The sequence below is a fragment of the Petromyzon marinus genome, chromosome 2 (assembly GCF_048934315.1).
Source record: "Petromyzon marinus isolate PM22_M1 ecotype Great Lakes invasive population chromosome 2, UKy_Petmar_22M1.pri1.0, whole genome shotgun sequence".
In the NCBI taxonomy this organism is placed as follows: Eukaryota; Metazoa; Chordata; class Hyperoartia; order Petromyzontiformes; family Petromyzontidae; genus Petromyzon; species Petromyzon marinus.
The window spans coordinates 10,842,141-10,863,254 of record NC_133668.1 but is presented as its reverse complement, the minus strand read 5'-3'; the positions used below and the strand labels follow the sequence as shown (position 1 = coordinate 10,863,254).

The 21,114-nt window shown below is 46.3% G+C and overlaps 1 protein-coding gene across 4 annotated transcripts in view; it reads right to left on the bottom strand.

Moving 5' to 3' along the window:
- The window catches only part of LOC116947701 (contactin-associated protein-like 2), a 153,975-nt gene that overhangs the window by 122,628 nt on the left and 10,233 nt on the right, over window positions 1-21,114 (bottom strand). For all 4 annotated transcript variants that reach the window (XR_004403718.2, XR_004403717.2, XR_012945316.1 and 1 more), the window contains exon 2: window positions 3,972-4,082. Coding sequence is in view for 1 of the 4 variants with exons in the window: in XM_032963715.2 (XP_032819606.2) it covers window positions 3,972-4,082 (111 nt within the window). In the remaining 3 variants the exon portion in view is untranslated. The remainder of the gene's footprint in view (window positions 1-3,971; window positions 4,083-21,114) is intronic.

Below are 21,114 nucleotides of genomic sequence, written 5' to 3'. Positions count from 1 at the left end.
TTACTAGAGGAAAGTACCTACATTAAAATTAAACGAGATCCAACTAATACTTTAGAACGTAAGACCACTGCAATAATTGCAAATTCATTAATCCCTAAAAATGAGCAATACCAAATTAAGCCAAGGGCCTCAAAACCACCTAGACTCTATGGGCTACCAAAGATTCATAAAATCGGCATCCCATTACGACCCATAGTCAGTACAATTGGCTCTGCCACATATCAGTGTCAGATGGTGAGAGTCTAGTGAGAGAGATTAAACACGTTAAAGACGCACTACGACAGAATGGCTACAATAATGCTCAAATTAACAGAGCACTGAATGCCAAATCACGATCGCAAAGCAATACTGCTGAAAGCGACCAGATTGTTAAAACAACAAAAATTCCATATATCTCAGGAGCAACTGACAAATTAGCCCGTGTTTTGCAAAAGCAAAACATTACAGTAAGATTTGGTACAGTACACAAAATTAAAAAAACTAGTATCTTGCACTAAAGACGCATCACCTAAACTATCAACAGAAGGTGTATATCGGATTAATTGTTTATGTGGCAGCTGCTACATTGGGCAGACGGGACGTAACATCAGTGTAAGACTAAAATAACATCAAAGAAATATTAAATTATCTCAAACACAACTGTCGGCAGTGGCAGAACATGCTTGTCAACAAGGACACTCAATTGATTTTGACAATGTTGCAGTGGTGTGTAAAACTAATTATTACTGGCAAAGACTAATTAGAGAATCCATTGAAATTGAGAGGAACAAGAATAACTTTAATCGCTCTGACAGCTACAGGCTTAGTGCGGCCTGGAAGCGTATTATTAAATAATACACATTACATTTTGATTTAAAGAATTACTAATCTACAACTCATTACTAATCATAACCAATGACTGATTACTAATCGATTATATAATTACAATACCCCCCCCCCTCCGCCTCTAATCACTGCACCTGATATGAGTTAAGTGATGACATCACCCTGCTGCTCTATATAAAACCGGGAGCAAGCGAGGGCTTTACAATTCTGGCGAATTGCCCGATGATGCTGGATGTATTTACCAGCGAAACGTCGTACTCAAACTGTAAATGTTGTGCATTCACTCTTCAACACACTGGTGGGCTAAAGTAGTGAATTATTTGTCTTTTGTCAACGTGACACTTTTTTTTTGCTGATTGGCCGTGTCGGGTGGTGGAGGGTTACGACACATTTATAAATAAACGCGATCTAACCCAAAAACCTTTATTATGAATAATCAAGTATAGTTTTTCAGGAGCACAGCCATAGCGCCCTCTAGTGGTGTCCCTAGGCCACGGGTGTCATACATGTATTACATTTGTGCCCTTACCAAATGACTCGTACATGCCAAGAGCCGCATGGTGAGAAATCAATGTAGCCTCAACACTAACCCACAGTCACGGTGGAGTCTCTTTACCTTCAATTTATTTGTTTATCCAGGTGATAACTCAAGAGACTAGGGTAGTCGAATTTGCAAGAGTGACCTGGGACTTAAGTCTGCCAGTATCAGGGTATGATGATTGCCATGTATAATCCCAAATGAGTAATGTTCGAGTAATTTTTGAATTAGTAAAATTTGAACCCTGATGCTGGCACACAATGCCCTTCTTTTGCGAATAACCTCCGGTTGATCTTTAACGTCCTCAGCGAAGCAGATGAGGCATGCTATTATGGTTATTGTACCCACAGTAATAATGAGGGCAGCTACTGGATTTGAAGTCAATGCGTATCCTAGATAATTATATGGGGGTTAATAATATGTTATGGCTATTATACTTCTTTTCCCAAGAAAGCCTAACGGAGTCTCAAGACTTTTTTCAGGAGGGTCAAGTCAAGTTTTCACAGTAGGCGGTGATGTTGCTTGGTGTAATTCCAATTGAGTAATTTGCAGGTTATGTTTCATAATTAGGATGTTTTGGCCAATAGCAGTAACATTGTGTGTAGTTTTTTCAGCCGATTAAGTAAATCATAATTTTATTTATATGCATGAGGTGACAGAAACTTCCATGTTGCTGTTGACCACTGTTGTTTTTGTATTGAAATAATTAGCACCCAATTGTGTGTTATTTGGGTGTTGTAACGTCCCAAGCTTGCCTAAGATACTTATGTATTGCAGCGCTAACAATACACGTAATACACAGGCATAATTATATGTGTGTCATCCTTTAGGCACTCAATAAAAATGTGGTGGAAAAATGTCTACTCGTATATATTAATAAGACTATATTAAGGTCCATGACCTCAAATTACGCCTTAAAGATCCTGTATTATATCTGTGGTGTGAGCCATGCAAGGAGGGTGTGACTGGATAGGTTTTGGAAAATCTTTTTTACTTTTGAGATCCATTAAGCCTTTCTCGTCATTTCCTGTGACACGTGTCTTTAAAATTGAACAGTTGAAGTGCTTCTAAGTACAATTTATTAAATAACTGAATGTGCAGTTTAGCCCATGCCCTCTTCAGACTGCGTGCTATGTATCCATGGTAGTGCCAGTTCTGCTGCCACACTGAAAGAAGCCTACATGTGCAGCAATCTTACCACAGAATATCATCATCGAATTATAAATGCCCAATCCACTGCTGGATGAATGCCTCCCCAAGCCACCGCCACCTCTCATGTATTTTTAGATGAAAACAATCCACCCAGCACCTTCACACGAATTTATTTCATCACTCCATCTCCTCGGTGTACATCCTCCTCGGACGCATTCCATTCCTTGGCTGCTATTCCGTAATCATTCTTAACCGCTGGCCACCATCCCTTCCAGAAACGTGTCCTGTCCGTGCCCACGGTATGTTAACTTGACAGTTTGATTTACGTCATTAACCTGAGTATGTTCTTTCTGCAGATGGCGATTATCGCAATGGTCATTTGTGCAGTGTGCACGCTCAGTCAGGCTGCACAATGAAGGGCGGTGTGGGGAAGAGGCAGCTAAGTTTGTCAGGCTAATAAGAGTTTCCAGGGCGACGGCAGGAGCGCTACCGTTTACATTACACAGGGCACGCGTCTGCACTTCATGTGGCCCACGGGGCCTCTAAACTTCTGGCTGACCCCTGGCCCCCCCAGCTGGAGAGATGTAAAACCGCACGGCTCAGGCGCGATGTGAGCCGCAGTTTGCCACAAAGCCCTCTCGATCACGCTTGCCACAAAACCTATTGTGTGTACGTCACGCTCTAATGTGGCATTTTATATGTATCACAGCATGGACCGATTAATTGTTGTGAATTTTATTGTTTGCTGTTGATGAATGGCAATGTGGAGTAAAATTTAGTGACGTAGGTATATAAGAACCAAAGGGAATAACGTGTCAATGCTGTAAACAAGATCATCATGGCATTGATTGAGAACGTTATTTCTGCACTGATATTGAATAAATAACACTTCGTTTTGAGTATATGCAGTAGTAGAATTGTTGCATGCTTGTATACTGCAAAGAAAAATTAATTGGAAAATATTTTTGTTTTTAATGTCGCATTGAAGACACATCAACTGCTATGATAAGCAGATGTAAGCACATCAAGCCTGACTGGGCTAGAAGTAATGGTCATGGAAAAGATTATCAAATGGAGTTACAAGAGAAATGCTATAACCGGCAGGATATTGTTCACCTTGGAGTTAGATATTAGGCTTAGAGGATTAGGGTTAGAGTTAAGATTAAGGTTAAGGTCAAGGTTAGCACAATGGCTCAGGTGCCAAAAAAATCGCTTTACAGACAGGCAATGATTTCTCCATGCCCATTACTCAGTTTTTAACAGTGGTCACACAAGTGTTTTGCAATAAGCCTCAGCACATTTTTTTGAAAGGTAATTTAATAACTGTGACAAATGCCCAAAGCCACAAGGGTGTAGTAGCAGTGCTAAATGCACAAAATTAAAATAAACTGTCCTGTCCTATGAATCCACTGCGCTGGCGGGGTTGGGGGTAAGAGGGTGGTTTTGAGGTGCATACCGTCGCGGTGGTTCAGCTTCGCGAAGGTCGGGCTGTGGCTCGCTGACAGCATGGAGGAGGCACGGAACGAGTCGGGGGCGAGCCCTCCCACAAGCGGCCTGTTGCACGACTCTGCAATGACGTACGGCAAAACAACAGCATGTCAGGGAAGCGGCCGGCTCGTCCCGCACCGCGCGACGTTGCAGGGCGAGTTGCATCGCCAGGTGAAGAGGGCTGATGAAGAGAAAGTGCTCGCGTGCGGTCAATAGAGTAATAATGGGCCGTCCGTTGTGCACGGGGCTGATTTGCCAATGAGGTGGTTATTGTCACCACACATATCCTTCACAATGACCACGACCGCTTTACTCCAGTGGAGATCCCTTCTTCACGCCGCTAATCCTGCACCTATTCTGTTAATAAGGCCAAGTCCCTCCCCCATTGTATGCTGCGTAACAAATGTCCAGTGTGCACACCTCTCATCAGCAGCATTTTTTTGTCAATGTGTGAATCAGATGCGAAAGACTGACATTGTAATAGTAAAAAAAAGAGCAAATCGAGGTATAAGCAGGTCTGGAACAAACTTCTAATAATTTATGAAGACTTTTTGGTTCAAAATTAAAACCTTCAGCTCAAAAGCATGCTTCGGCAAGATCAGATTTAAGTCCCTTAAAACTATTTGAACGTGAGGAAAAGAAATCACAAAGGGTTTAGCAAATTCCCCCAGTCAGGTGGGGAATACGGAGTTAATGTGAATTCTGCTTGAGTAGCCCCACTCCGTCAATTAAATGTTTTATTCGCACCTGGTGCGGGGACTTTTGAAAACCCCACCATAACAAAATGGATTCCCCCCCCCCCCACGTTCACCCCAACCACCTACCTCTTGTGGTGCAGGAGGATATGTGTTTTGGAAAATTTAAAGCAAATATTTGTAACATGGTGCATATGTAGTGAGTCCAACTGAGTCGCAGACGTTAACTCTGGATCAACACTATTTATTCAACACAACAGCACCAACATAACATAACCTACGCTCGGGTTTCGAATGCCCATCCAGCCACGCTACGGCAGAACTAGACATGGTTCGCTATCCCGGTCCGGGCCACAAGCTGGGTCTTGGATCGCGTGGCTAGAGGCTTCTTCTCCCCGACGTGGATCTTCGAACACCAACACTTGAAGAACCCCGAGCTCCTCATGGAGCTCTCGTTATATGCTCCCGGGCTGGGGCTGGCTCCGCCCATAGCCCCGCCCACCTTCCAGGCTCCTCGAGCTCCTTCTCGAATGTTCCCGAGAGCTCTCCGGGACCACGTGACCGCCCCTCGGCCCCCATCCACCGGTGGCCCCCCTCCAGTATCGTCCGGTCACGTGACAACAGGTCATCCAGAATATCATACCCCAGAGTAACCCTGGCTGGCGGACGCTCGCTCTCGCTCCCTCACTGTTTTGCAATAAGCCTCAGCACATTGCTCGCGGTGCCTTCATACTAACCAGCGCTCACCCAACCACCGCTAGTGCTGATACTGCAGCCCGCAACCCGGGCTGCCCGCAATGACAACATTACCGGCCGTGACTTCGCAAGTCCCGGCACCACAAGGTGACAAGAACAGTCACCACATTACCTCCCCCCCCCCCCCCACCTTACGTAGTTTCCATCCTGGCTGCTAAATCCCCCCAAAGCAAGCAACCGATGTAACTAACATAACAACCAACAAGTGTGCTCCAACAACATAACAAGGCAACCATAAATAACCCAACCCAAATGTACAATATATACACACAATAACAAGACAAAAAAACAAGCAGTCAAACCGACAACCATTCATCGCACAGCGCAATGAATGGTTTCAGGCGAGAGGGGTGTACAAACCAGTTCCGCTTACCAAACCGAACCTAGACACATTAGGGTCTCACGACCTGAACAACATCAACCGGCCCTCTCCAAGGTTGCAGCAATTTAGGTAACGTGCCCACTGCCACCTGCGGACAATGCAACCAGGCCTTGTCGCCTGGTGACCAATCGCACAGGGAAACGCGGCCACCTTTGAGCCGCTCGTTGGTCAGCTGCCTGGCCCGAGAATTGACACTAGCGGCCTCCCACACCTCAGAAAGTTTACCCATTGTGCATCGAATCGCATCAGAAATTTGGGACACCTTCGGGGTGGGCGCGGCCTGCAACTGTACATCGATGGGAGGGTCATACTACCATACATCAATAAGAAGGGAGAGAAGCCGGTGGACGCGTGCGGGGTCATCGTGTAAGCGGCAAGAACCGCAGGGATATGCAAATCTCAATCGACATGTGACTCACCGACCAAGTGACTCAACATGGCGGTCAGAGTCCGGTGTAAGCGCTCTACCATGCCATCAGTTTGCGGGTGGTATAGGGATGTGCGTACCGTTTTCGTACCCAGCAGGTCGCAAACCTCACAGAGCAGCGTGGAATATTTTTTTTTACCTTGGTCCGTCAATAGATGCTCAGGACCCCCCTCATCCAGGACATAGCTATTCAGAAAAGCGTCGGTCATCGCAACAGCCGATTGATATGGGAGCAGCCAAGCCATAGGCCAGCACGAGAAATACTCGACGCCCACGAGTAAATATTTGTTTCCATGCGCCAAAATGGGAAACGGCCCGAGAATATCGAGGGCAACAATTTCATTTACCCGTGACACCTGTATGGATTGCAGCGCCGGCGGCTTGCGCAGGGCACATTGCACACAGCCTTTAAGTAGATCCTCAATGTCGGAGGCCATGGCCGGCCAATAAAAATCCAATTTCAGCGTGACCAGCATCTTCTGCCCTCCGAGGTGCAACAGCCGTTTATGCACAGCCCACACGACCTCGCCCTGCAGGGCGGTAGGGACAACCACAGCATAACGGCGCAATCCTCCATCCCAATTCTTGAGAAATCCTCCCTGTAGCACAAACGAGTTCACCTCTCATGGTGTCTCACCATCGGCGGTCACCCTGACATGCCGGCGCAGCTTAAAGAGGGATTAATCCTCCACTTGTCGACGACCCCATACTTCATAATCAAGACTCAAGGAAGCATCACACACGACGGGGACGTCGCCCATCCCGTCAATGGCGTTCGTGGCAGACGCAACGAGAGGGGAGGGGGAGGTCGAGCCGCATGGCCAACAGCGACCCGAACCAGAAAAACATGCGCACTCCCTGGGCGCTGGCAATTGCGAGAGGGAATCGGCGTTCGAATGGCGAGTACCCTTACGATATGTGACATTGAATGAAAAGTCCTGTAAGGTTTCAAGCCAGCGCGACAATTGGCCCGAGGGCTGGTCCACACACAATGCATACTGGAGCGCCACGTGGTCCGAGCGCACTTCGAAGTGTCGCCCATACAAATACAGCCAATACTGCTGCACGAACATGACAATGGCCAACAGTTCCCGACGCGTAACACAGTACCGCTGCTCCGCCGGAGACAGCACCCTGCTGCTATACGCAACCACGTGCTCCACGCCATTAATCATCTGAGATAACACGGCACCAATGTCAATATTACTGGCATCCGTGTCCAAGATGAACGACAGCGAAAAGTCGGGATAACGTAGGGGAGGAGTGTTAACAATGCCATCGTGAATGGAGTGGAACGCAGCCTCCTCCGCCTCCCCCCAATGAAATTTCTGGCCCTTCGCCGACAGGGTGTGCAGAGGTTTAGCAATGGATGCGAACCCCGCAACAAACCGGCGATAATAAGATGCAAAGCCAATAAAACTGCGCACCTCACTAGCCAAGGTGGGTGTCGGCCACGTCCGAACACAAGCAGTTTTCTCGGGGTCCGTCGCGATACCTGATTCGCTGACTATGTGGCCCAAGTAACGGACAGATTTTTGGAGCAGATGACATTTTTGGGGCTTGAACTTCAAGTCGGCGGTGCGCATCTTAACAAAAACAGCCCGCAGGCGATCCAAATGCTCATCAAACGTGCGGCACGAATCCCACTGTAGGCCTGCCAAAACCAATTCCATCAGTCTCTGAAAAGTGGTAGGTGCGGAATGGAGCTCCATTAGAAGTTGGTTGAACTCAAACAGCCCTTGGGGCGTCCAAAAAGCCGTCTTGGGCCTCGAGGCCTCATCAAGCGGCAATTGCCAAAACCCGGACAAAAGGTCGAGGGTCAAAAAATACCGCGCGCCTGCCAGAGCATCCAATGAATCGTCCATGCGAGGCAGGGGATAGGCATCCACGACTGACACCTTGTTAAGTTTACTGAAATTGACACAAGACCTTAGACTGCCATCGTGTTTCTTAACAAGGACTATCGGAGCTCCCCATGGACTAGTGGACAGCGAAATGCTATCCGCGGCCAACATTTCATCTACCGCCACACAAACATGGTCCTTCTCAGCCGGACTCAAGCGATAAGGATTCTGGCGAATGGGGGCAGCATTACCCGTGTCAATATGGTGGCTCAATAGAGACGTCCGTCCGATATCAAATTTCGACTTACTAAAAATGTCAGAAAATTACCGCAGGAGCGCCCTCAGATTCCGCGTTTGACCCGCGGTCAAATCGCCACATTCAGAACATAATTTGTCGATCCATGCCTTATCGACCACCGGAGGTCCGTGAGATCGAATGCCGACTCAGACGTTTCCCACAACATCCGCTTTCGGACACGCCGGGGAAACGCGAGCTATCACGGAACCCTCTTGAATAATCGTAGTGTCAGATCCGGTGTTAAGGACCTGTATAAATGGCGGTTGGTCCTGAAAGACCAGCGTCTGCGCCGCAACCAGCGACATCCCCCGACTAATTTTATTCGAGGGACCAAGCACAATGCTGTCACTCACGGTGCGCACATCGAGCGGTTTTCGCAAACGAAGAGGAACTAGCATTTGCGCGCCGGGGGGGATCCGCATCGTGCAGCATGCAAGCGCCTGTACCGTAGCATTAGCAACATTAATGCCAGTCAGGGACGGAAGAAAGGCCATACACCGTCCCGACAGCAGATCCAAACATCCCTGATCGATACGAATTTTCAGGGGCATCATGCCGAGAAAGTCAGTCCCCAGCAGGCACTGGACAGCCAGGGCCGTGGAAACCAACACGTGGCCCGACAATTGGACATCGGCAATGCGCAGTGCAACAGAGATGCGGCCAATTATTCCCAACAAACTCCCATTAGCGGCGAAATATGGAGCATCAACCGGTTCTAAAACGCGACACCGGCGTGGCAAAATGTTATAAATCAACTCAGATATAATTGTCGAGGATGCACCAGTATCCACAAGCATGCGCACCACAACTCCTTCAACAAACGGCCGACGACCCCGCGGTTGCCGCAACCACACGACCTGCCAGCTCCGACCACTGATCAGGTCGGAGTGGCCACGCGTCGCAAACACGACCCGACTCCCCCCGAACATGCGCACGACCCTGACGCACACCGGACCCCCCGATGAATGAAGGGAACCCCGGGGTCGTAGGAAGGCGGACGTCCCGAGGGCCGCCGTCGAGGAACCCGGCAGCCCGACTGGACATGCCCCGGCAGGCTGCAGTTGTAGCAGGTGACCCGTCCATCGCTGGAACGGAACACCACCGATTACCATCACCCCGCTGATGCAGCGAACACGCGGACACGGCCTCTCTGACCGTGTGACCCTCAGGCTCCGTGGAAGACGCAGAGCACGCTACCCACACCCTGTCACGCTGCAGGGTCTGCTCCGCCTGTATACACCTGGCGATCTTGAGCAAAGACACGTCCCCGCCGTTGGCGGGAAGAACAGTACAAAGATCCTTGGTAAGCTAGAAACATCTTCTCAAGCACGAGTGCGTCATGGCCATCGTGACCCATGAGCGGATACGCGGCCTTTGCCAGCACCAAAGCGTACTCCTGTACGCGAGGGCTGACTCAGCATCCCCCCTCCGCCTCACCGCAAGATTCTGGTGGGTGTTCAGTGGAGACTCAAAAGTGGCGGCCATCTGGTCAAACGCTTGCGTGAGGGTCCACCTCTTGGACTGCGGGATGGCGAGGAACGCCGCTAAAGCATCATCATCGAGGGCGGCGGGGAGCGCCTTCAGCGCGTCCGCCTCCGACCACTCCGCCATGTCGGCATTCGTGAGGAATCTTCTCTTAAACGCCACCCAATCTCCGCTGGAGGCAACAAATTATTTAATGAAGGGCAGCCGACAGTGGAGCAACTGGACGTCGAATGAAGAGGACGTCCCCGCTTCAAGCTTGGCGGGCTCCGCGCTCCCCGCCGCATAAAACGATGCGTGCATGGACTTACAGTACACTGAGAGACACGAAGAGGAAAGTGGACATGGGAAGGATACATTGCGAGATGGTGTGATGGCCGGTGGGTAAAGACTAAAAACGAAGTACCATCCAAAGGATGGAACACGATCGAAATTACGTCAACCATGGAGATGGAGCAATGTGACCAGCTCATTTGTAGAAGCTAGATGAATCGTTGCATTGAAAGACCATGATGAATTGTGATGGCTTTTGGGAGGCCTTCATCCAGAAATGGACAGCTCATCACTTATTATGGTATTTACATTGCACAATCATCTAAAATATTCTACAGTTACATTCATACGTGGAAAATTAAATGAAACATATACATGACTATATTTAGTTGCAATGTAGCACATCACATCAAAGTGGAAAAGCATGAGCACAGTTTTATGGAAACCATATCTCAATCTTGATTTAAAGCTTTCGTGACAGCAGAAATTCATATTGTTTCCCTTCTACGTGACTTTACCGAAAGAACCAAGAATACATATCTCAATCGTTATATTAAAAGTATGTCAACATTTTACACATCTAACCATAGCTCCTTCTAGATTTGAAGTTTTCGTGACTGCAAGGATTCATACTCTTTGGTTATTTCGGTAAAGTCAAGTAGGTGAAAAAAATAAGGAATAAAAATAAATCACGTTTCGGAAGCAACACAAGCTTCCGTCATCAGGTGGGACAACCACAGCAAGATACAAAATTACTGTAATGGGCAAAGAGCTGTTTGTGACAAGCGTTTATTAAGGTTAGAGGAGCGGGGAGGAGCCAGGGAGGAGAGATGCAGGGGGTGGGAAGTGTGGAGTCGGGGGGGGGGGGTATTACCATGTGAAGATGCACGATTCCGGGACTGGGTAATGAGCTGGCCTGGGAGGGGGGGGGAGTAGCGTGCTATAGAAACTGGGAATGCGGGTATGGAAGCAAGGTATATACGCAATTTAATATTTTACCTGGTTAATAACATCCTTCCAATGATTGCTCAATTTGACTACATCCTCTCGGTTGAAGTTATATCTGTGTTTGTATATCTGGATGGCTTCATTAACAAACCTTTAATAGTAGCCTGACGGTTCGCAGAGTACCTTGGTCGCGCCAAACGGCAAGTCCACCGGCACGTACACCACCTCTTTTCTAAAATCGGCCAATCAAATGCTAATTTTTATGCTAATTTCTTTGTCAGGACACCTTGTTTGCTCGCACACAGCTTAAAGGTCCGCGGTCTGAGCGTGGTTGTGTTTCGCTAAATTCTCCTGTTTGATTTGTACTAGGTGCCTCGGTGAATGTATATGTCTGACTTTAACATAGCTATTTCTGTGACCAGTTACAAGCTAATCACTCAGCTATTTAAATGCTAAATTCTATGCTAATTCCTTTGTCAAGGGGTGCCTCTGCGGATGTGTATGCTTTAACTTAGCTATTTCAATGCTAAATTCTATGCTAATTCCTTTGTCAAGGGGTGCCTTTGCGGATGTGTATGCTTTAATTTTAACATAGCCATTTCTGTGACCAGTCACAAGCTAATCACTCAGCCATTTCAATGCTAAATTATATGCTAATTCCTTTGTCAGGGCGCTTTGTTTCTTCTCACACAGCTTAAAGGTCGTGATCTGAGCGTGGCTTTTTTCACTCCAGCGCTGTCCTCCAGACAGTCTCGTCCCTTCACCTGATGAAGGCCGTTTGTGTTGTGGCCGAAACATTGTGATTTTTGTTATTTTATTTTTTACCTACGTGACTTTACCCAATAGAACCAAAGAGTATGGATCCTTGCACTCACGAAAGCTTTAAATCTAGAATATCATGAGAGCCCACAGCGTTATAGCAGTGATCAGCAAATGCGGAAGAGCCAGCTCTGCCATGTTTAAACTCAGCCTTGTGCTCGCGAATGCGGTCCGATACATGTCGTTTCGTTTCCCAAATTTAACAATCACCACAAATGCAACTGAGTTTGTAGACTCCAGGGTATTGTATGTCAGGAATGACATCCTTTACGGATGAGATTAGATCACGGATCTTGTGTACTGTACTGCATCGGACCTGGATATTGTGTTTGTTTAAGATTTTGGAAATCATAGCTCCTTCCTTCTTCTCTATTCAACTGCCTATGGGACTGAGCTGGAAGGGCTTAAAGAGGTCAGGGGCTGGGACTGACATACTCTCTAAAGAGTCAGGGTCTCAGACTCACACAGACTCTTTCAAGAGTCAGAGGCTGGGACTCACACAGACTCTCTGAAGAGTCAGACACATATGGACTCTCTCACACCATGTGTGTAACATGAGCAGGCAACGAGACTCGTGGCTGTCACACGCTATTGCTGGGCCAATCTTGGCGGGATCCTCTTCAATGCAGCAGATGGCCGGGCCAGCCATGCTTCCCCCGTGCAGTGTCACTCATTTCACTCCAGATGGGGATGCTGGTGTTAACCATTTTCAGGCCATTCTGATTTATCACTTCGTCATGATACTCATCCCTCATCTCTTTATAAGTTAGTTATATCGGTACACATTACCATAATGCAAGGTTATATAAAATAAACTACTCAATGGCAACAGTTGGGTTATGCAATCGTAATGTTACATTGTATGTACAAATCTTGTGAATTAGCAACTGGCAATTTCTACAACAAATGAAACATTTCCACACAATTCAACTGCATCTAAAATTGAACACTTACAGCTCTATCGGATATGTGGCAAATGAAAGATTTCGCACAGATCATTTTTTTCTAAATATGGTGTTCACAGAATGAGTGATACTTCAAAATGTAAATGCTATACTATGCTTAAAGTAGTATTTTTACAAACTCCAGTATCGGTATCAAATTACACAGAAAATAAAACATTGCACAATGTTTTTTTCTTCATAAATACCAATAATGACATAACAATGGTGAGTTTCATTTGGCAAATTAAGTAGCTGCTGCTCCGTTTCATGGCCAAGCACGATGAGTGTGTTGTGATCAGAACCACTGAACCTACTGAGCGTACACCTGCCCCTAATTCTCATCCAAAGGCTGATGAGACAGGGCCTCATTGTGGGCTGTTGCTGCAGCTGTGCAAAACAGCGTCCATGCAGTTTGCGGTAGCACACCAAGATACGGGCGAAACCAGCCCAGTCTCAGGATTGGGGCGCCGCCGTGGCGAGATGTTAATTACCTCACCTGGTATACAAGAGTCCGTGGGTTCAATCCCGACACTGACGCCTGTATATTTGGTGTGTGCATGTTCTCTCACCCCGTGTTCGCGTGCCTTTTCTCCGGGTTCACCGGTGTTTCCCTCCACATTTAGAAACATGCGTTTAGAGCAGTGGTTCTTAACCTTGTTGGAGGTACCGAACCCCACCAGTTTCATATGCGCATTCACCGAACCCCTCTTTAGTGAAAAATAAAATGTGATTTTTTTCAAATTCAAGACATAGATATGTTTTTTACTGGTACACAAAATGAGCCGTGCATGAACATTACCTTGTTCAAAGAATAAAACCAACACAATGCATAAACTCACAACAAATTACATACCTGGAAATCAATGTGACTTCTGCTGTTGCCTTTGAGAGATGAGTTCAGATATGCGTGGCTTCACCTTGGTAAGTGCCACTCTCATGTCATTTTCACAGCAAAGTCTGTTCCTTTTCTTCGTTTTTATGTCCAGCATCCTCGAAAAGGATTGCTCACAAAGATATGTTGTAACAAATGGTATACAAAAATCCAGGGCTTTCTTAGCAATAACTGGATACTTGTTCATTTGTCGACACCAAAACGTTGAGAGCGTTGTTGTTCTGACGAGTTGCTGTTGAACCTGGCTCTGCTGAATTTCAATGATTTCGTCGAGGAATTCATCATTGACATCTGCTGTTTCAACAGCAAACGTGAACGGCTGTCTCACCCATGCTGGATATTACTCTCTTGTAGGGAAATATCCGTCGAGAGACTTTGCAAGCTCATCTAAGTGCGTGGCAATTGTTTGCTTCAGTTCCGTGGATACAGAAATATCTCCGATTCCAGACACATCTTCGATCTTACTTGCACAGTCGTCCAGAAGCGGGAAGTTTGCGAAGTTATTGTTCTCTGTTCGTCGTTTCCATAACGGTAGCTTTTTTTGAAAAGCCTTCAGGTGTTCTTCCGCTTCCATGATATTGACTCCACCACCCTGCATCTGCTGATTGAGATGATTGAGAGCTGCGAATATATCAGCCATGTACGCTAAAATGAGAATGAACTCAGGATTTTTGAAGCAATCTGCATGGCAGTGTTGGTGCTCTTGCAAAAACAGGGCTAATTCCACACGCATGGCAAAAACACGATTCAGCACCTGTCCCCGGGATAACCACCGAATATTAGAATGGAGCAGAAGTACCTCAAATTCAGAGCCCATTTCTTTACACAGCTCACTGAAGATGCGGTGCCTCAGAGCACTTTTTCGCACATAGTTCACACATTCCACCACAGTTTTTAATACTTCTGCCATTTTTGGAGGTAAGGTTTTTGTTGCCAACGCATGCCTGTGCAGAATACAATGCGTCACAATGATATGTGGTGCATCGGCCTTTACTAGCGCACCAAAACCAGACTTTCTTCCCAGCATGACTGGAGCTCCGTCCGTACAAACTGCAGAAACCATATCCCATGAAAGATTGTTGTCTCTGAAGAAGTAATCCACAAGCTTCTTCACATCGGCTGCCTTCGTTGTTGTTGTAAGAGGCTTACAAAATAAAAACTCTTCTTTTATCATGTCGTCTTTCACATAGCGTACAAAAACAGCAAGCTGGCTTAGATCAGAAACGTCTCTGGTTTCGTCGAGTTGAAGGCTGAATTTTGCCGGGCTTGAAATCAGATCCGCGACTACTTGAGCCAAGATGTCTTTACTCATGTCTTCTATTCTGTCACTGACGGTGTCATTTGAAAGGGGAATTTGGGATAATTTACCTTCGGCCGCTGTTCCGAGTATCAGATTCGCCATCTTTAATGCAGCTGGTTTCACAAGTGTTTCACCAATGGTGTGTGGCTTGCCCTGCTTTGCGATCAGGTAAGCAACTTCGTACGATGCTGTCAGGATCGGTTTGTTAACAGGTACAAATCCAAGAGCAGGCAGAGTGGCCCTTTCATCGAATCTGGCTCTCTTCACCCTGAATTCAGCAAGTGTTGTGTTCTTGTATTCCCCGTCTCCATGCAGCTTCAAGAAGTGTTCCTTTAGTTTTGCCGGTGCAAGACTAGAGTTGCTCAACTTGGCGTTGCAAATCATGCAGATAGGACGCTCACTCCCATCACGTTCCGTGATACATGAGAATCCATGTTGTACATATTCGTCCGACCACTTTCTTCTTTTGCCCAACATAGTTAGTATGGATAAAATATTAAAGAAATCACATGACGTACGACAACAACAGTCACACGTTGACTACTGAGTACGCACTAAATTCCCCGCAGCGCTGATTGGCCAAGCAGTGTAGCATGATCATCTGCAGCCAGTGATGGCCAAGCGGGCCGTGTGTGTCATCACAAATTTACACAATAATTCAAGTGTGTCCGGACCTCCGTGGCGGGGGCTCTGCCGAACCCCTGAGATCGACTCACCGAACCCCTGGGGTTCGATCGAACCCAGGTTAAGAACCACTGGTTTAGAGTATTTGGCTGCTATACATTTCTACATGATAAGCCTCTTCCTTGAGCTATCATTTGTGGTCAGGTTGCTTCTGAAAAAGAGCTATATAGCTCAGTGCACCTTACCTGGTAAAATAAAAAAAACATTATTCAACATGAGCATGAGATCACAATTTCATGTGATACTTTTAGGCCAATGCAAAGGCTAAGGATCCCAGTAACATGTTGGCAAACGTTTAATTTTATGCAAGTTAATGGGAAAACGTGTGACTGCTTCCATTACAAGTAATGAAGCAAAATGTAAAGGCAAATTTGCTACAGCCGTTATTGTCAAGATGAAAACATGGCTTTAAATATTTTCAAGTCTGTAGTCAGCAAGACAGCTGAAATCAAGAACTTTCTGACAGTTTGGAAACTTTTGTGAAATATTTTTGGTAACGCCTGCTATGTATGGCAATGTAATGATTTGATCGGTGTCTCAGTGGGTTGTTTCCCCACGTTGGGAGAAACAGCTTGGCGGATAGCACGGTCCGAGTATCCCTTCATCTTGAGGGCCAGATATACATGTTCCTATTCACTGGCCAGGTGGTGTTGGTCAGAGATGTTTTGATGAGGGAATTTTTTTGTGCCGGATGGTGGTGGGAATCAGGCTTCAGGTAGGAATGTGTGTGGGTGGCCTTCCTATAAACAGAATGTCCCAGAGAGCCATTGGGCCTGCTCTCAAACAGAACATCCAGGAATGGTAGCTTGCCATCCTTCTCCACTTCTAACATTATGCATTATAGTGATATGCCTACAACTAAACTACCTTTCACACGACGGTCAATGGTATGGTTAATAGCATATTGTGTAATCATAAATAGTATAACAGTGTAATGTTTAACATAATTCATAAGGCAATACATAGTATCGTAATTGTATAGTGAATATACAGCAGTGTGGTATACAGTAGGGTTGGTATAATAATACATAGTGTAATATTACAAGTCTAATATATTTATAGTCTAAAGTATAGGGTAGTGTATAGTAACGCATTGTATAATTCAATGGTGGGGTTTGTGTATGGCAGTGTATATTACGGTGTATAGTCGTGTAATGTAGAAAACAAGTTTAGTTGGAGGCATATCAATATAATGCATAATGTTCGAGCTTACATTGGGCTGTGTATACGATATTATACAATGTAGCTTAGATTGGAAGGTATAATATTGTAATGTATAGTAGTCTAGTTTATAGCATAGTTGTAACACAATACAGGACAGAGCAGCGCATCGTGGCTGTTTCTCTCTCTCTCCCTCCTTCATTCCGAGCATAGATGGATTCGTCCGTCTGAACAAAGCTCGTCGCTTTCCGTGGTGCTAACGTTAAAAAGAAACCGCCACTTTTTTCAACATAGAATTGTAATGTATAATGACTTATTGTTAGTAGCTCAGCTGTTTGGAGAGTATGTTGAGTTTAATTTTCGATTTAAAGCTTTTGTGACTGCAAGGATTCATCTTCTTTGGTTCTTTCGGTAAAGTCATGTAGAATGAGAATAAAATAATAAATTAATAAAATAACAATAAAATTCTCACGACGTTTCGGCCACTTGTGTTGTGGCGTGACTATGTTGAGTTTATTGATAACATTGATGTAGTTTATTTTTTAGTTTTTGTATCAGTTTACTATATGATATTCATTATATAGTGTAGTGTATACCCAGTTACTTTATGTTAATAGCTCAACTTATTGAAGAATATATTGAGTACATTGATTATATTGATGTAGTTTATATTTGGTTCTTTCACATCGGTTTATTTTATGATAGGTGGGTAGTTTGAGTTCTTTAGCGTCAATATACTAAATGCCTCTGTTGATATGTAAACTCTGACTTTAACATAGCTACTTCCGTGACCAGTTACATGCTAATCCCTCACACTAACATCATGCTAATCTCCCAGTTACATGGTAATTTCTGACTTTAACATCCTGCTAATCTCTTACATTAACACAGCTACTTCAATGCTAAATTCTTCTGTTGATATGTAAACTCCTTTGTCAAGGCGCTCTGCTCCTCCCACCCAGCTTAAAAGACACTGCCAAGCTTAGCAGTGTTCATTGGAGCGCTGTCTTCCCGACAGTTCTGTTTCTTCACCTGAGGAAGGCTACTTGTGTTGTGGCTGAAACGTCGTGAGAATTTTATTTTATTATGTTTTATTTTTATTATTTTCTTATTTCCCTTCTACGTGACTTTACGTAGAAGGGTGTTACGATGTTAAAACACCAAACTGAAACCTTTTACAAGGAATCATGTCTGCATTAACCACAATACTTGTGGTTAGAATGCAAACAAAAAAACGTACTCTGATAATATATGCATTGTCTTTGAAACTGATTTGTCCACACCAGAGACAGCCTAGTCTCAAAACGGTGTTAGACCAGAGGATGCCAAAAGGCATACAGCACAAAGACAAGCATTATCAGAGTAATGAGGGCTCGGGGTGAGCATCTATATCATGTCTTTGAGCTGTATGCCTTTTGGCGTCATCTGGTCGAGCACCAATTGGGTCGAGGCCAATGCGTCTCCCTTGGCTTATCCTAATTTCTCCCTGCACTTCATCTTAGACATGGATGCCAGTGACCTAGGTATAGGGGCTGTCCTGTCTCAGGTGAAGGACAGGGTTGAAAGGGTCATTGCATATGGTAGTCGCATCCTGTCACCAGCAGAACAGCGGTATTGTGTTACCCGCTGGGAACTTCTGGCAATGGTCTGCTTCATTCAACAGTACAGGCCTTACCTACATAGCAGGGACTTCATGGTCCGCACGGACCATGTGGCCCTGCAGTACTCCCTATGAGTAGACCAGCCTTCCGGCCAGCTCTCACGCTTGGCTAGAAATACTACAGGAATACTCCTTATAGATAGTCTATCGGAAGGGCGTAAGACACTGTAACACAGATGCATTGTCTCGGTTGCCTCATGAAGAACTGTGTGCGTGTGCATCGGGCGCTGGGCGGTGTAAACCACCTGGAGCTGGGTCACTGGGGGTCGTAGCTTCACTGAGTGATGCAGAACCAGCCAGGTGGTTACACATAGAGACAGCACTTTTGGGCTCACGCATGCAGAATGGGGGCAGCTGTAGGTGCATGACGGTTTGTTGTTGGCTTTGCGGCGTCACACAGAAACAAATCGCGATACTCCTGTCTCTACGGGAGTCTCACGGGTTGTTCTCCATGAAGAACTGTTAATGCGATGGCATGAGGTTTCAAACCATCGTTGCCTAGTGGTCCTCACTTCCCTGCGGGATAGCTGACGCAAGTGATGAATGAAACGAAGCACTTATACCTCGGGCATCGGAAAACACTGTTGACCTTGCAACGGGACTTTTACTGGTCGAAGAATGTCGACCGATGTTCACCACCTGGTTGCAGGTTTCACGGAGTGCGCGCACCGAAAGCCCCCGTTGAAATGGTCTCAGCCCTCGTTGCAGTCCATCACAGTGTCCCGAATCAATTAATTTGTTGCGCTAGACATCCTGGGGCCCTTTCCATGTTCACAAAAGGGGAACAGGTTTCTTCTGGTAGGGGTGGAGTATTTTACTCGGCGGCCAATGGCTTGGCCATTGCCGGACCAAACAGCTGTATCCATTGCAGATGCATTCCTACACGGCTAAGTGTTGGACAAGGCTGCCCCAGAGCAGCTTCTCACTGACCAGGGTCGAAATTTCTCGTCTAAACTGCTGCGTGAAGTGTGTGACGCACTGGGTACAAACAAAATTAGAACATCGCCATACTATGCTCATATGGATGGAATGGTAGAACGCTTGAACAGGACTATAACATCTATGCTCTGTCAAGCGGTTAATGAGGCACAGACGAACTGGGACTTGCATGTCTCAGGGGTCCTGGCGGCATACAGAATGGCCCCACATGCCTCTACAGGATTCTCCTCTTTATTCGAATGTACGGGCAGGACAATGAACCACCCATAGAGGCTCAACTGGGTACGGCCTCAGGAATAAATAAATCATCCATACCCATACAATACTACTACAGGTTACTCTTGGTCGTGTGTCAGAAGTGCACACGGCAGCAAGAGAAAATATTGCCAGGTTGCAAGTTGTTAATGAAAGGAACAACGAGCGGCGTGAGCACGTGCTTCCATGGGCAGTCGGGGACAGGGCATGGTTACATTGCCCGCAGGTGCCGCTGCATATATCCCCCAAGTTACACCGGCCATGGCGTGGTTCGGTGGAGGTGATAGAGGTGAAACGGCCGCAGTGCGTGCGAATAAAGGCAGGGCATCACCATTGGTTCATTCACCCGTCACGCCTCAAGCCATACGTACATCCCCGCCCAGACAACGTTTGCCCATGTCCTGTACGGCCGGGGTCTGGTGTGTCCGACGTGCCGGAGTGGTCGGCCAAAGTAATTTTGTGTCGGGGAAAATGCGTTGTGCTGCCCACAGACTGCGAACCCTTGATGCCCAGAGGGCCACAAGATTCCACCATGGTCGATGGACTAGCGTCAAGAACCCGGTCAATGTGCTTACGGCTGCGGTAGCAGCTCTGCAACCTCAGAAATAAAAATAAAAAATGTCCTCAGGCAACCAGGGTTTTGTATGTTGTTGGTGACTGGGGCAGTTAAATTGATTATATATTTTTTTGATGTTGCGGTCGGTCATGATGGCAAATATTGTTGATTATTGTTGTCATTCGGGTGGAATGGTTCGCACCACTCACTCGTCATAATGGGCCGTCATGGTTGAGGTCATCGGACGTCGGATTGTGTTTTTTTTTAGATATATATTCTGCAGAATCTGTCTTTCTGCCCTCATGAACATTGTTAAAATTGTTATTAACCGGGATGGCTACTTTGTAAGAGGGGAGTGGGGGGGTGATGTAAAGACAGTACAGAGGACTAGTGGTCACAAAGTATGAGACTAGGGGCCACAAGGGGTAATGACAGGATAATTGACATCGTAGGCACGGGGGTAATGACAGGGGATTCGCATGGGAATAGACTAGGGACCACAGGGGGTAATGACAGGTTAAGGGACAGACAGGGGAACAATCTGGGGTCAACGAGAAGGCTCGAGAATAGGGGCTGAGGCCAAATGACAGAAGTGGACAGGTGCAGATTAAGGATCAAGAGCCAGCGAGAGGGTTCGAGAGTAGGGTGGCCAAGGATCAAGGGATGGCCAAGCTGGGGATAAAAGGGGTTCGAGAGGAGAGACTCGGGGCTGCTGCTGGAATTGGGGTCTTCGCTGACAAGTGAACGTGTCTTCAATAAAGAACCATTAAAAGGCAGTGTCTCCTGGAGTCGTTAC